Source organism: Salmo salar, chromosome ssa15, assembly GCF_905237065.1.
Source record: "Salmo salar chromosome ssa15, Ssal_v3.1, whole genome shotgun sequence".
NCBI lineage: Eukaryota > Metazoa > Chordata > Actinopteri > Salmoniformes > Salmonidae > Salmo > Salmo salar.
Window position 1 is genome coordinate 92,402,468 of NC_059456.1, and position 16,802 is coordinate 92,419,269.

The 16,802-nt window shown below is 42.1% G+C and overlaps 1 protein-coding gene across 1 annotated transcript; it reads right to left on the reverse strand.

Annotated features, from left to right (window-relative positions):
* Positions 1 to 971: 971 nt before the first annotated feature.
* Positions 972 to 16,052, reverse strand: gdap1l1 (ganglioside induced differentiation associated protein 1-like 1). Its single transcript, XM_014146940.2, has 6 exons — positions 15,513 to 16,052; positions 9,617 to 9,809; positions 4,731 to 4,904; positions 3,743 to 3,837; positions 2,769 to 2,883; positions 972 to 2,301 (listed from the first exon to the last, which is right to left on the reverse strand). The coding sequence occupies exons 1-6, from the start codon at positions 15,693 to 15,695 to the stop codon at positions 1,958 to 1,960; spliced, it is 1,104 nt and encodes a 367-aa protein (XP_014002415.1). The 5' UTR covers positions 15,696 to 16,052; the 3' UTR covers positions 972 to 1,957.
* Between the last annotated feature and the right edge of the window lie 750 nt (positions 16,053 to 16,802).

Here is a 16,802-nt window from a genome sequence, read left to right on the forward strand (position 1 = left end):
TGATCAGAGCCTTATGGTCCCTCGTCAAAAGTAGTGCACTACATAGGGAATAGGGTGCCATTTAGTACTTAAGAATAGATATCCCACACAGCTGACACACTGTTAGATGACCAATGTTTCATTATCTTTTTGGTTAAGAATCCTCCAATGTCTCATCCCAGCAGTAATCAGCCATGCAGTCTGTTAACAACCATACGCACGCTTACTCTGTTCACTCAATCTGGCCTTTTCCTAAAACTACAAGGAAGAAAAATGTTCTTTGTCAAAGTCCGCTGCCCATGACTTCACAGTGAGATGGAGCTGAAGATCCAAGGTTACTCTTGTCTTCTCCTTTAAAGCTCTCCTGTCACCTCACTTCCCTCTGCCATTTTGAAAAGGAGGACGGGAGGAGGACATGAGGAAAGACTATTGAGAAAGAGCTCTTTCAGTGCCAAACCAGAAATGTATGTTGATTTATTTTTATTATTTTTACCCAGACCTTATTTAAATGTAAATAAATCCTTGTAGTTATACAGTGTTAACCCTATTGACATTCAGCTGTGTACATGCTAGCACTCCTGAACAGAGGGGAACATTGTATAGGTCAGTTAGACTCCAGAGGATTTGGGTTGCAAAATTCTGGGAACTTTCAATCAATTCCCTGGTTTTCCAGGAATCCTAGTTGGAGGATTCCGGATTTCCTGCTTATTCTCTCCTAATTCTGGGAATCCTGGAGAGAATAAGGAAAGAATAAGCAGGAAATCCGGAATCCTCCAACTAGGATTTCTGGAAAAACCAGGGAATGTGTTGAAAGTTCCCAGAATTTTGCAACCCTAGTCACAGTTTTCTAAGAGGTTTAGTTTAAATGGCTAGTCATACAAGTCATTAAAAAAAAAACATGGATTATTGAACTAAAACTGGTGCTGCTCAATGTTGCTGGGATCAAACCAACCATGTCAGCTATTTATGTGACTATTTAACTGAACCATGTATAATTTCATAGTCACTCTATATGGACACTGTCAAAAGCCACTGAGTGATTCCTTGCTCAATATTGCGGACGGCTGAATTGACCCTTATAGTATTTCTCTATCAGACCCATCCTCTCTGACTTTAAAGTCAGAGACCACTTCATGATCAGCTCAAGACTGTGGTGTGAGAAATGACAATCACATTTTATTACTGAATTAATTGATGGAGTGCATATGATCTCATAGTGCTTTAAAGGGAGTGTCTGCATATGGCTGAGAGTGTCTGTTTACAGTCCCAATTCACTCCTTACCCCTTTCCTTTGGCCAGATCCTTCGATGTTTGCATATCTGAAGGGTCTGGATTGGTCTAAACAGTGGTGGAACTTACAAATCTGCAAACAAGAATTATGGTCAAGGGGGAAAAGGAACGGGAGCGATTTGGGACCGACTGGACGTCTCACTATACTATCTTCTCATCTGGCAGTTTCTGGCAGCACAGGAAGTATCAGAAGGATTTAATAAAATAAACCAATGGCCAACAAAGGCATGAAGGGCAATAGGTGAACGCCAAAACTGTGATGAAAAACGACTTAGTAAAACTATAGTGACATGCAGGGTGTGAATGAGCCCCACTTTGGATATGTAGATGCAATGTCAAAACATTGTCTGTCTCTCTCATGTGTAGGGAATATGATCATTAAAAACATAGAAATAAGTTTGTTCCCTTGATTAAAATAACTGGATAATGCATGCCTCCAAACTGAGCTAATAGAAAGTAATACTGTAGGTTGATAGAGAAATGAAATAGATGAAGGCATTGGAATACCAGAAAAATGTGCTGTTAACAATTCCTTTGTGTTTGGAATGTTCTTATAATCTTTGTTCACCTAGGTAAGTAATAGTGTTCCCTATATAGATTCATATTTTCCTCCTGTTGTAAAACATGACAGAAAAATTGAAACATCACACAAATACACAGACATTTAACACATGGAGGTGGGTGTTCACTACACATATTTCTTTTTTAGAAACCAATAGGCAAAGTACCCCATCCCTCCCAGAGAGCCCATGAGGAAAGAGGCCCCGAAGAAAGATGGCGGCTTCTTTTTTACCATTCGGAATGCATTGGGTAGAACTGCTGACAGAAGGGTTGTGTGGATGTCGCCCAGAACTTTTCGGAAAGCGTAGCGTTTTTGCACCCGCTCGAAAAAGGACTGGAGGTTGGGTCGGCTGCCGTCCTCCCAGTATTTCTTTGAGAGTCCCAAGAACTTAAGCCTGTGCAACAAGGCTCCCAGGCAGACATCAGCTAATGTAAATTCAGGTCCACATAGCCACAACTCACACTTTTGACCTGCCAAAATAAAACATGCTACTGTAGCAGAGTGGTACAAAGTAGCATGGTCCCAGATCTGTTTGTGCTATCTTGCCAACTGTAACTCCATTGGTCATATAAGACGGGACAAACAGATCTGGAATCAGGCTAGGAAGATGAAACAGTCGCCATGTCCAAATACCCATACTAAATAGTATGGGGGAAAATGAAAATAGTAAGCCGAATGCGTCATCTAATGCATGATTGCGTTGACTTTCGCCATTCGTTCATTTTGGTACAGCGCGTCAATTTATCTGATTATCAGCTGTTGTCAAACATGTGAGTCGGAAAAGAGGAGTGAATTCTACTAGATCAAATGGTTGAAATGAATGTGCAGTTTAGGTATGTCGTGCGGTAGTAGTATAGGTATTCAGACACGGCCACCATGTCTGATAATGTAATGTCTGAACTCAAGGACATAAACATCAATAATAATCTGCACTCACCTTCATACTCGATTGTCCTCTTTTCCAACTCGGCCTCTACCTGATCTAGTACCATGGCCAACTCTCCAAGGATCTTCTTTAGGTAGGTCACATTATCGTGGTCCAATATTTTTGCCTGTGAGCATAAGAACAAGCCCATGTCACATGTGAACAAACCTATCAATATGTCTGTCTATGCAGTCTCGTATTGTTGCTATCCGCTCATAGGTGAAGAAGACCTCTTGGAAGACCACAGAAAACATTGGTGGACAACATCTGCCAAGAGACTGTTCTCAGAACAGAGCACCTACCAGCTGTCTTGAACAACAGAGAGCTATGGCATGTCTTCGTCTGGGGTAAGCAAGCATCTCTATGTCCCCTTGAAATACAATAACAGAGTAAAATAAACCTATTTGTAACAGTGTAACTAATAACAATGGAAAATAAAGGTACTGACTAAAGGGCAGAGCCAAGCCGTTAAAAGGAAACGATTTTTTTAGCCAGCAGATTGGCCCCGGCAATGGCAGCTAACCATGTTGATTCATCATGGGTCGATACAGAACTAGCACAGACCCTGACACAAGCAATTTGGGTCATTTTGAAATATCTATCCTACATCACACTGAAACATTGTAAATAACAACCACGTTGGAATTGCTCTGCTTCGTAATAACTTACTCTAACTCATATTGCTTGATGTTTGTGTACAGTATGTGACAATATGAGTAGGACCATTATCAGGTCATCTTAACAATCTTGTGTGGTCATGTTCATTTAATGAAATCCTAATATGCCTCTAACATACAGAAACACATGCACACACGTAAATGCTATATAGGGCGACTGGAAAAGTCTATTGTTGGTATTGCATTATATCACTCATTGTTTTGCTCTTTTTACGCTTCTCGTGTCATGTGGTGCCATCCTAACCCTGTCTAGGGTCATGCTAACCCTAACCCTTCTCGTGCAGTGTCGTGCCATGCTACCAGTCTCACCATGAGTTTCTTCTGCTTGGAGAGGTATGGCTCTGTCAGCGTGGGTTCCTCGTGGTCCAGCTTCATCAGCTCAGACGCAGCATTGGCTAAGTGTCCTGAGGACGGAGAGATAGAGACATTAATGACTCCTGGATGAAATACTGCTCTGAGGTAAGAGACAATTGTCAGTGACTATCGGAGGAAATAGTCATTTGAAATCCTTCTGTGGTCTAAAGTAGTACCAAAACAGAGAGTGGATGTTCAATAACAACAAATTATAACTAGTGTATACTTTCCTACATACAAGAATGTAATGTGTTAGAAATACACAATTTACAAATGCGCAGAGACCCCATAGACTATTCTGTTTTCCTGCTAAATCTTAATTTCCCAGTGACAACCAATTTCAGTTATAAAATGTGAGAGATAAATAAATAAAGTGTTCTTCATGAAAACACATAAATGACTGATTAAAATATAAACATCATCGGTGAACTTCCTTAAACAAAGAAACAACAAATAAAGCATCAATATGATTTAACAGACGTCACACTGGCCAGGGGGATCTCTGGTTAACTGATTCCACTGCAGGGTTTAGGCCCAGACCAGCCTTTTTCTTGATTTACACAAACACGTCCATGAAGGAGCAATGCAGTGCCTGCACACTCAATTACCTAATATCTCCTACAGGGAATTAATGGCATTGCTTCCATGAACTTTGCTGTGATAAGGATTTTAATTTTAAACGAGGTCAAATTGGACAGCATGATTTGGTTGAGACACAACCTGTTAATAGGAAAATGTTGTGAGAATGCTGAATAGTAGTGCATTATTAATGGAACATTTCAGATACTATCAATCAAATTTATATTGAATAATTATATGCAATATTATATTGAATGTTATTTACATGTGTGTTTTCATGTCCTGCATATTCTACAGCAATATTTCTCATGAATTGTGAATGGGGTGTTCCCACTGTCAAACACAGAATTCTGACTTGACTTACTACGTATTTCAGCGGTGGCGTACTTTGGGATCATGGAGTCTGTGGTGAGCTCTGGGTGCAGGATACAGCCGTGGGTGTAAGCATCCATGGGCAGGCCGTCCAGCAGCTTACGGTACTGCTGCACACACTCGTGGACAGGAGAGCCAGCATCGGGAATCAGCTGGGCCACCGTTTCTACAAGGACACCAGGTTCAAACAGACAGAGGTGTGTACAGCACTGTGAAATAATTACACATATAGGAGTGTACAGCATTCTAACATATTAGGCCTGTAACTGTAACATAAAGATACAGCACTGTATACCAACTTTAGCCTTTACTTTATGTGCAACAGTCCACTTAACATATCACAAAGGATAACAATGGTGTATTAGGGGTATTTTCCTGTGAATGGAGTACACTCAGCTACAAAACTGTTTCTGAGAATGGGATCCATAGGCCAATAGACAGAAATAGAAGCAAACATTCCACCATATTAACAGATAGTTCTGTGTTTTGACTTTAAATTAGGACACCATACAGGTAGGCTATGGGCTGGAGAAGGCTTACTGATGTTGACTGATGATTGGGAGTGGGGACACAGGAAAGGCCCAGGGATATTCCTGTCTGTACTGTTTCTCCGGTTGCATGGCTCTAGGGTGGAGCCGATGCCCGGAGCTGCAGAGGGCCAGACTACTGACTAATCAGTCCAGGCCCAACATGCCGACCTGGGCATGGGTGTGGCTGTACGTGCTCTGGCTCTGGAAATCTGCTGGTGCTCTCTGCTGCAGCGCTAAGCAGCACAGGGGTGTGAATATCAAAGCAGGCTCCTTAAATCAGTTCTTAGCGCAAACAGAGGGGGCATGGCCTTGTCTTGGGCACACAATACTGCTGCACCGACATGGTGATGGTGCACAATGAAATGTCACACAGGAGAGAACCCAATGATCTCTGACTGTGTTACTGCTCAGTCACATTTACACTCTTACAAAAAAGGTGTTCCAAAGGGTTCTTCGGCTGTCCCCATAGGAGAACCATTTTTGGTTCCAGATAGAACTCTTTTAGGTTCCATGTAGAACCCTCTGTGGAAAGGGTTCTACCTGGAACCAAAAAGGGTTATTCAAAGTGTTCTCCAATGGGGACAACCAAATAACCCTTTTAGGTTCGAGATAGCACCTTTTTTTCTAAGAATGTATTAAGCAAATGGGCTACAGCTGACAAAATACCAAAACAAGATTCTCCCTGAGAAAGCATAAGGAGAGCATACGGAGAGCTTAGGGCTCTTAGCTATCATAAAATACTATGTGATTGGGCAGTGGATTACACCTTGCTGGAGGTAGGATTTCACCTGGGTCCACTACACTATAGGGTAACTTGAGTTGCCTTGGCAGGAGATTCTGTCCACTACTCTAATAGGATTTTCTCTGCTGCACCATCTGCACTTCCTAGGCCAGCTCCATCCCCTTTGGCTGGGTGCATTAGAAATTACACAGAGTTGAGAAAATATCTGTAAATCAAGCAGCTGAATGACACAACATCCTCTTTAGAATGAGTATGAGGTCTGAGTTACGTTCAGTAGGCAGAAAGCGTTTTCCAACGAAGTGAAACGGGGAGGTATACCACAGTGTGAACTTGTCAAATAAGCAAATGCTAAACGCTTTGCTACACTGTGCCCTGCTGAACACAAATCTGTTATTAAATTCGTTCATTAAAAATATCAACTGAAAATAATGGAGATGTCATCAAAATAGCTAAATTTGTTTAAAGTAAATGGGCTTCAAAGTAGCCAACGGACATTAATGACAAGAGCTGGGTTATGATATTGAGCAACCATTGAACCATAGCCTATCCATTGCCTCTGAAATCAGTGTACAGTCGTGGCCAAAAGTTTTGAGAATGACACAAATATTAATTTCCACAAAGTTTGCTGCTTCAGTGTCTTTAGATGTTTTTGTCAGATGTTACTATGGAATACTGAAGTATAATTACAAGCATTGTGTGTGTGTCAAAGGCTTTTATTGACAATTACATGAAGTTGATGCAAAGAGTCAATATTTGCAGTGTTGACCATTCTTTTTCAAGACCTCTGCAATCCGCCCTGGCATGCTGTCAATTAACTTCTGGGCCACATCCTGACTGATGACAGCCCATTGTTGCATAATCAATGCTTGGTGTTTGTCAGAATTTGTGGGGTTTTGTTTGTCCACCCGCCTCTTGAGGTTTGACCATAAGTTCTCAATGGGATTAAGGTCTGGGGAGTTTCCTGGCCATGGACCCAAAATATCGATGTTTTGTTCCCCGAGCCACTTAGTTATCATTTTTGCCTTATGGCAAGGTGCTCCATCATGCTGGAAAAGGCATTGTTTGTCACCAAACTGTTCCTGGATGGTTGGGAGAAGTTGCTCTCGGAGGATGTGTTGGTACCATTCCTTATTCATGGCTGTGTTCTTAGGCAAAATTGTGAGTGAGCCCACTCCCTTGGCTGAGAAGCAACCCCACACATGAATGGTCTCAGGATGCTTTACTGTTGGCATGACACAGGACTGATGGTAGCGCTCACCTTGCCTTCTCCGGACAAGCTTTTTTCCGGATGCCCCAAACAATCGGAAAGGGGATTCATCAGAGAAAATGACTTTACCCCAGTCCTCAGCAGTCCAATCCCTGTACCTTTTGCAGAATATCAGTCTGTCCCTGATGTTTTTCCTGGAGAGAAGTGGCTTCTTTGCTGCCCTTCTTGACACCAGGCCATCCTCCAAAAGTCTTCGCCTCACTGTGCGTGCAGATGCACTCACACCTGCCTGCTGCCATTCCTGAGCAAGCTCTGTACTGGTGGTGCCCCGATTCCGCAACTGAATCAACTTTAGGAGATGATCCTGGCGCTTGCTGGACTTTCTTGGGCGCCCTGAAGCCTTCTTCACAACATTTGAACCGCTCTCCTTGAAGTTTTTGATGATCCGATAAATGGTTGATTTAGGTGCAATCTTACTGGCAGCAATATCCTTGCCTGTGAAGCCCTTTTTGTGCAAAGCAATGATGACGGCACGTGTTTCCTTGCAGGTAACCATGGTTGACAGAGGAAAAACAATTATTCCAAGCACCACCCTCCTTTTGAAGCTTCCAGTCTGTTATTCGAACTCAATCAGCATGACAGAGTGCTCTCCAGCCTTGTCCTCGTCAACACTCACACCTGTGTTAACAAGAGAATCACTGACATGATGTCAGCTGGTCCTTTTGTGGCAGGGCTGAAATGCAGTGGAAATGTTTTTGGGGGATTCAGTTCATTTGCATGGCAAAGAGGGACTTTGCAATTCATCTGATCACTCTTCATTACATTCTGGAGTATATGCAAATTGCCATCATACAAACTGAGGCAGCAGACTTTGTGAAAATTAATATTTGTGTCATTCTCAAGACTTTTGGCCACGACTGTAGTTGGCAGCTATAGCACCAAGCTTCTCTGTCATGGGGGGGTGAGCATGAAGTATCTCCATCTGAACTGAGACGTCGTCCTTCATCCATAGGCCATGTTCAATATCCCCTCCAGCCTTCCTGGGATCATCCTTTCAGGACATTACATAACGACCCACAATCACCAGCACCTAAAATGACCCATAGGACCATGATAGGACAAACGACATACATACTTGAATTACACTTCCCTGATGAAAAACAGCAACATCTTAACCAATGTTTATAAACCTTAAAATAGCAACCTTAGGCTCAATAGAAACCTTAAAATATTCCTAATCTTTGCTATGCAGCCGCCAGTCACTAACTTCATGGACGATCATTGATCCTTGAGCTGCAATGAACCATATAATTGGCCAGTTAGATGTATCTCTGACATGTGCATAACTGCACCTAATATGATGATTGATAGGAGAAAAAAAGGTTGATAGAGATCTGTGTTCTTAAAATGTGCATACTGTTTCCTATGCAGTCCATCACTGACTAACATCATCAACAAAGAGATCAAGTTAGTCTGAAAAGCAATACTTCTCCCAAAGTAACCGTGAAGACGGTATATTGTTTTACTATGCAGTCCCTCACTAAACATCATGGACACCGGAAGAGATGAGTAGTCTGAAAAGCAATACCCCCTCCCAAAGTTAGTCTCTATTTATTCAATGATCTGGTTGTAATAGCAAACTTAAAAAGACATAAAAATACTACGAAAATAGATCAATAGTAATGTCAAAAGCAATACCTCCCCCAAAGTAGACTTGGCCAGGGTTCTACATGGAACCCAAAAGAGCTCTACCTGGAACCAAAAAGGATTCTTCAAAGGGTTCTCCTATGAGGACAGCCAAATAACTATTTTAGGTTGTAGATAGCACCTTTTTTTACAAGAGTGTATACTCTATTATCTGATTGTATAGTGTATGTTGTTCAGTTACTACTGTAACATAATGGATGAAAAGAGATGAGTAGTCTGAAAGGCACCTTAAAAAGAGCATGTGCAGTCACTAACATCAGATCACACTGCAGTCACTAACATCAGATCACACTGCAGTCACTAACATCAGATCACACTGCAGTCACTAACATCAGATCACACTGCAGTCACTAACATCAGGTCACACTGCAGTCACTCACATCAGATCACACTGCAGTCACTAACATCAGATCACACTGCAGTCACTAACATCAGATCACACTGCAGTCACTCACATCAGATCACACTGCAGTCACTAACATCAGGTCACACTGCAGTCACTCACATCAGATCACACTGCAGTCACTAACATCAGATCACACTGCAGTCACTAACATTAGATCACACTGCAGTCACTAACATCAGATCACACTGCAGTCACTAACATCAGATCACACTGCAGTCACTCACATCAGATCACACTGCAGTCACTAACATAATGGAAAGAAATCAAGTAGTCTAAAAGGCAATACCTCCCCCAAAGTTAGCCTCTAGGTACTCTATGATTTGGTTGTAGTCTGAGACGATGGTATCTCCGTGGATGAAAACAGGCACCTCCTCCCCCAGATTGAGCCTCATAAACCAGGGCTCATTGTGCTCGGCTATAGGGAGACTCACATCCCTCTCTTCACACAGCAGACCCTTCTCATTGATCACAAGACGCACCTAGAGGAAGATTAACACAGAGAAACACGGGGAACAGAGACACAAGTTACATCTTCGTCTCATAGCTTGACTCTTGTTTATATGTGTTTTTGTGATTTAGTACAATTAGTACTCTAATGGTCTATGTTATTACAATTTTATAACACATAAATGTGCTTGGCAAGTTACTCTGATAGAGAAACTCATTCAGGTCTACAAAGGTTAATATTCAAAAGCAAATTGGAATTTGCTTTTCGCAATTTGGCTTATTGCTGCTACTTGTAGTCTACAATGTTTTGTTGAAGAACAATTAAAAAAGAAAACAATGATATCTCTATTTCTAACCAACTGCACACCTTAGAGCAGGGAACCCTGCTCTACCTACACAAGTACAGGCATAAAACAGGCCGTTAAAAGGCCTTAGACGAAGTAACAGTCATGCATCATTGCCAGACATAGGTCCTACATCTTTTGTGTTCCTATCCCCAGGCAAAATAATGTTTTGTTGAACTCAATATGAAACAAAAATGGCTTCTGTGAGGCAGACAATATCCATTTACAGTGTCTATTTAAAGCCATGCCAAGCTCCATGGAGGGTTATTTGTAGAAATAAGATGAGTTCCTGTTCCTCTCATAGAATATTAGCTCAAAAGTATTGTGGAGCTCCTGCACCTAAATGTAAACAGTACCGGCACTCATCTAGTTCAGTCCAAGTCAAGTACTGTGTACAGTAGATCACACTATGGAGGTGAGGGGGCCATGGAGTGAGAAACATTGGACTTTTGTTGTAAACTTGTAACAAAACATCACAAAGTGTGAGTGCACCAACTCAGTAAACAGTTAGTGTAGGAATTGTTACCACTCCTGTCTAGTACAGGATAACCTTGCTATTGCGCACAGAGGGAGGAAGTCTGGTGCGCAAAACAGAACAGGAAGACCTTGTAGCTCACTCAATTTACTGTATAATTATTATTTTTCAAGAATACTGCAACAATTCCCATCACTGATTACGTATGTATTAGCATGACACCTCAACTTTAACAGTGACTGGAGTAGATGACTGTAGAGAAGGATTAGGGGATACAATCAACCAGACCAAGTGATTCAACAATGAGAAATATTACTCAATTATATTTATCTCTTAATAAATGACATCATCTCTGGTTGCAGCAATTGTATCAATCTAATTGCTAACCAGACAATTAATGGCACCCAAACATGAACTCGTCATCATAAACTGACATGGATCCACTGACAACCACTGGCATCTGAGCTGGAACCACCAGAGCCACAGATAGTTATAGAGATCTCTATATCTTACTCAGGGAACTTCTGACAACTGAGCTGGAACCACCAGAGCCACAGATAGTTATAGAGATCTCTATATCTTACTCAGGGAACTTCTGGCATCTGAGCTGGAACCACCAGAGCCACAGATAGTTATAGAGATCTCTATATCTTACTCAGGGAACTTCTGACATCTGAGCTGGAACCACCAGAGCCACAGATAGTTATAGAGATCTCTATATCTTACTCAGGGAACTTCTGACATCTGAGCTGGAACCACCAGAGCCACAGATAGTTATAGAGATCTCTATATCTTACTCAGGGAACTTCTGGCATCTGAGCTGGAACCACCAGAGCCACAGATAGTTATAGAGATCTCTATATCTTACTCAGGGAACTTCTGACATCTGAGCTGGAACCACCAGAGCCACAGATAGTTATAGAGATCGCTATATCTTACTCAGGGAACTTCTGACATCTGAGCTGGAACCACCAGAGCCACAGATAGTTATAGAGATCTCTATATCTTACTCAGGGAACTTCTGACATCTGAGCTGGAACCACCAGAGCCACAGATAGTTATAGAGATCTCTATATCTTACTCAGGGAACTTCTGACATCTGAGCTGGAACCACCAGAGCCACAGATAGTTATAGAGATCGCTATATCTTACTCAGGGAACTTCTGACATCTGAGCTGGAACCACCAGAGCCACAGATAGTTATAGAGATCTCTATATCTTACTCAGGGAACTTCTGACATCTGAGCTGGAACCACCAGAGCCACAGATAGTTATAGAGATCTCTATATCTTACTCAGGGAACTTCTGACATCTGAGCTGGAACCACCAGAGCCACAGATAGTTATAGAGATCGCTATATCTTACTCAGGGAACTTCTGACATCTGAGCTGGAACCACCAGAGCCACAGATAGTTATAGAGATCGCTATATCTTACTCAGGGAACTTCTGACATCTGAGCTGGAACCACCAGAGCCACAGATAGTTATAGAGATCTCTATATCTTACTCAGGGAACTTCTGACATCTGAGCTGGAACCACCAGAGCCACAGATAGTTATAGAGATCTCTATATCTTACTCAGGGAACTTCTGACATCTGAGCTGGAACCACCAGAGCCACAGATAGTTATAGAGATCTCTATATCTTACTCAGGGAACTTCTGACATCTGAGCTGGAACCACCAGAGCCACAGATAGTTATAGAGATCTCTATATCTTACTCAGGGAACTTCTGACACCCGAGTTGGACTCACTGACACCCGAGTTGGACTCACTGACACCTGAGTTGGACTCACTGACACCCGAGTTGGACTCACTGTCATCTGAGTTGCTGACTGACAACTGAGTGTTGACTACTGTATAGATCTAGCAGTAGAGACCTACAGGCTCTGGGTTATACTGTTGTGATGAAAGTGTAAATCTCCAACCTGCTGCAGCAGTTTAGAATGACAGACAGTGGAGTATTGCTCTTCAATGGCTTCCAAATATGCGGTTACATTAGGTTATCAAACTCCCGCTACAGTCATTCCTCCTGTGTGCACAATCCATAATTTACTGTATGACAGATGGATCATTGATCAAAGGAACTACTGTATGAGAAAACTATTCAGAAGTAGTTTAGATATCTTGATGCATTTCTAAAGACAGCAAGAAAAACAGGTTTGTACAGGGTAGTGCAATGACACAGCCATTTTCTGTCTGTCTCAGCTATTGTTGCAGCATCTTGGACATCCGCCTTAGTCCTCCTTAGATAAAAATTATGCAGGGACATACACTACATGATCAAAACTATGTGGACACCTGCTCATCGAACATCTCATTACAAAATCATTGGCATTAATATGGAGTTGGTCCCCCCCGCTTTGCTGCTTTAACAGCCTCCAATCTTCTGGGAAGGCTTTCCACTAGATGTTGGAACATTGCTGCAGGGACTTGCTTCCGTTCAGCCACAAGAGCATTAGTGAGGTAGGGCACAGATGTTGGGCGATTAGGCCTGGCTTGCAGTTGGCGTTCCAATTCATCCCAAAGGTGTTTGATGGGGTTGAGATCATGGCTCTGTGCAGGCCAGTCAAGTTCTTCCACACTGATCTCAACAAACCATTTCTGTATGGACCTCACTTTCTTCAAGGGGGCATTGTCATGCTGAAATAGGAAAGGGCCTTCCCCAAACTGTTGCCACAAAGTTGGAAGCACAGAATTGTCTAGAATGTCATTATATGCTGTAGCGTTAAGATTTCCCTTCACTGGAACTAAGGGGCCAAGCCTGAACCATGAAAAACGGCCCCAGATCATTATTCCTCCTCCACAAAACTTTACAGTTGGCACTAGTGTTCTCCTGGCATCCGCCAAATCCAGATTCGACCGTTGGACTGCCAGATGGTGAAGTGTGATTCATCACTCCAGAGAAAGCATTTCCACTGCTCCAGAGTCCAATGGTAGTGAGCTTTACACCAGTCCAGCCGACGCTTGGCATTGTGCATGGTGATCTTAGGCTTGTGTGCGGCTGCTCGGCCATGGAAACCTATTTCATAAAGCTCCCGCCGAACAGATAATGTGCTGACGTTGCTTCCAGATGCAGTTTGGAACTCATAGTGAGTGTTGCAACCAAGGACAGACGATTTTTACGCACTACGTAAAAATTCCCATTCTGTGAGCTTGTGTGGCTTACCACTTCGCTGAGCCGTTGTTGCGCCTAGACGTTTCCACTTCACATTAACAGCACTTACAGTTTACCGGGACAGCTCTAGCACGGCAGACATTTCCATGTAGAACCATCTGTGGAAAGGGTTTTACCTGGAACCAAAAAGGGTTCTCCTATTGGGACAGCCGAAGAACCCTTTCGGAACCCTTTTTTCTAAGAGTGTATGTATAAAATATACTCTATTTGCCTGTCTACAGGCCACATATATAGCTACTGAGAGGACAGAGGAACCAGGGGATCCTAACATTCCTTGTTCATTATCTCAACATGAATGCCCCATAACTATCATTAAACCAACCTCAATGAGAAGACAGGGTAGACTTTGCTTAATGACAGCACTGTTCAACCTAAAGGAATGCAACATCTCTAAATCCTGTATTGAGTGGAACCACGACGATGAGCCTCATGTTTTACTGGTACTGTTGAGTGACAACAGGCACAGATCAGCAGTAGCTTCCAGAGAAGCTCGTAGCCAATATCCTAATGGTTGACAGACGAAATCACACATCTTTGCCACATGGGGAGTGGAGCAAAGCTAGCTGAGCACAGTACAAACAGCTGTGAAGAGTGGATGTCTAATCAGGTGCAGAGCAACACTGGCCCATGTTGTCTGCATTGCATGATATTTCACGATGATTAGTAACTTACCATATTATGTCATATTGGTGCTAGGTGTCAATCCTGGCTTCACTATATGTGTATGTAGGGAAAGGTAAAGAATTCTGTCTCTACATTCAACATGTGTAATCTAGATTTGGTCTACATTGCCAATTTACATGTCCTTCAGGGCTTGAAATGTAAGCATTATGTCCGAGTATGGAAACATACTGTAAGCCTATCTATTACATATACTGCACATTGAAATGCACATGCAAAGAGGATAGAATAAGATCAAAATGAGGTGGACATTATTTTTTTCACAGAAAATGTTAGATGAGGCAATAATCTCAGACTTTGTCATCCTCCTGTTGGTTAAGTTGGCAGTTAACTCCTAATCTGGAAAGCTGTTGATAATAATGAAAGGAGATTGAAGCTCTGTTATAATGCGACATCTCTAACAGACGCCCCACGGCTGTACGGGTATAAGTGGCACTAACTCAAAACGCCGAGATGTCAAGGCATTGAGCTATGGTGGTCTGCAGACAACATGAATAAGATCATGCTCTACACATCTGAAGGGAAAGATCTCTGTTTCATAAAGACTCATGTGGGGTTCTGGCCAAGTCTATTGATATATTTCAGAATAACTTACAAGCGCTGCACTGAGAGAAAGCCACAGGGAGGGTTGAAATCTTGCCTTTCCTTTGTTTTTCACAGAGATACCTCATTTTACATCAATTATTTAGATTTGTCACGTCGGACTACATATGCGGTGTAGACTGATTTCTCATCGATGAGGGGAAAACTGTCAAAACAGACGTCTTCACCATCTTCTTCTCGCTGAATCATCCATTATTATATAATATTGATCACCTATCCAGCTATATACTATCTATCTCGTATAAACCAATGTCAAGGAAAATGTCCACACATGCTGCAGACGTTTCATAACGTCTCATATTGGAAATATTGCCAGAATTAAATAATTTCTAACACAGACCTATAACATTATATTTCAAATAATTCTTATCGAATAACACATTTAGCTCCTATAGCAGATATGACATGTAAGAGAGAGACACCTCCATTTCGTTTTCATGATGTCTGTGTTTTACCTTTTGAGAGGTGAAAGACTGCGTCCAGTGATACAAAACAAGCTTGTCTTTAGAGAAATTAGGTTTCGACTCGATAGCTGGCTCTTCGCTTTTCTCTCCGTCTGTCATTTCACCGTCTTCATCCAAGGCTGAGATGGGCCACCAGCTACAGTTGGTGGGGGTAACATTGTTGGAAGACGCCATGACAGAGGGGTTTGTGCGTATGAGATAGAACCAAGGGAGGGATAGAGGAGAGATGGAGGGAGGGAGGGACAGAGAGGAAAGGAAAGAGAGCGAAAGCGCAAAGGATTTCAGCACCACGAACTGAGCATCATCAATTCAACGCGATGTGGTATAATCAGTTTCGGACAGCGCCCGGTTCTGAAATCTAGATCGCTTTCGATAAACGTAGCTTGCAAAAATGGTACCGCGTAATCCACAGAACGCTAACCCTTAATAACTCAAATATGTAAATACGCTTACGATTAAATCAATGTATAGACTACATCACACACGCACAAACATGCGCGGTGGAAACCCCTTGCCAGTGATGGGAGGAGAGTGCATTTGACAAGAAAGTCAGAACAGGGTGTCGGAGAGCTGTTAATTAAAGACCTTAAAGAAAATATTTTTGAAACAATAAATAATAGTTTCCGACATTGATAGTTGCATTAAAACTCACCCAAAGGAACATTTGTGAAGGTGGAAATAAGATACAGCCCCCAGAATAAGATACAGCCCCCCCCCCCAGAATGAATGCACATGTATAAAGCAATTTGTATGTTTTTTGTGTTTTTGAACCGCAAATATTGCAATGATAGATCCGTGCCAGTAGAGGGGGCGACATAACATGTTTGGGCTGAGCATTCAGGATCCGAGTCACTGGACTATAGTGCCAAAAGATATCCCAAGCAAGCCTCAAGGCGGCGTAAAGCTAAGTGTGCAAATCAAGTGCATAATGAACGAAGGGGTGTGCAGAATATGAAACGTTTCAATAGAAATTCGGCCACTGTAATGGCAGAAATTCAAGTTTTAAGATGCGTCAAATGAATAAGCAATAAGAGTGTGGTTGCAGCTAAGTGTTAGTACTATTTGGTTGATTATTTATAGCATACTTATTTCCCATCCAAGTCGTTGTCTATTAGTCCCAGTAAAGGGAATACTTACTGTATTTTAGCAGTGCTACTATTTAGTAAGTACTAAGCTATTACGCCATCTTTTAAATATTTTGCCATTTTACTTTCACCATATGTTGTTGGTGGTGCACAATTGGTTGACGCGTTAAATAGAAGATTGGGGCCTATTTTAAAT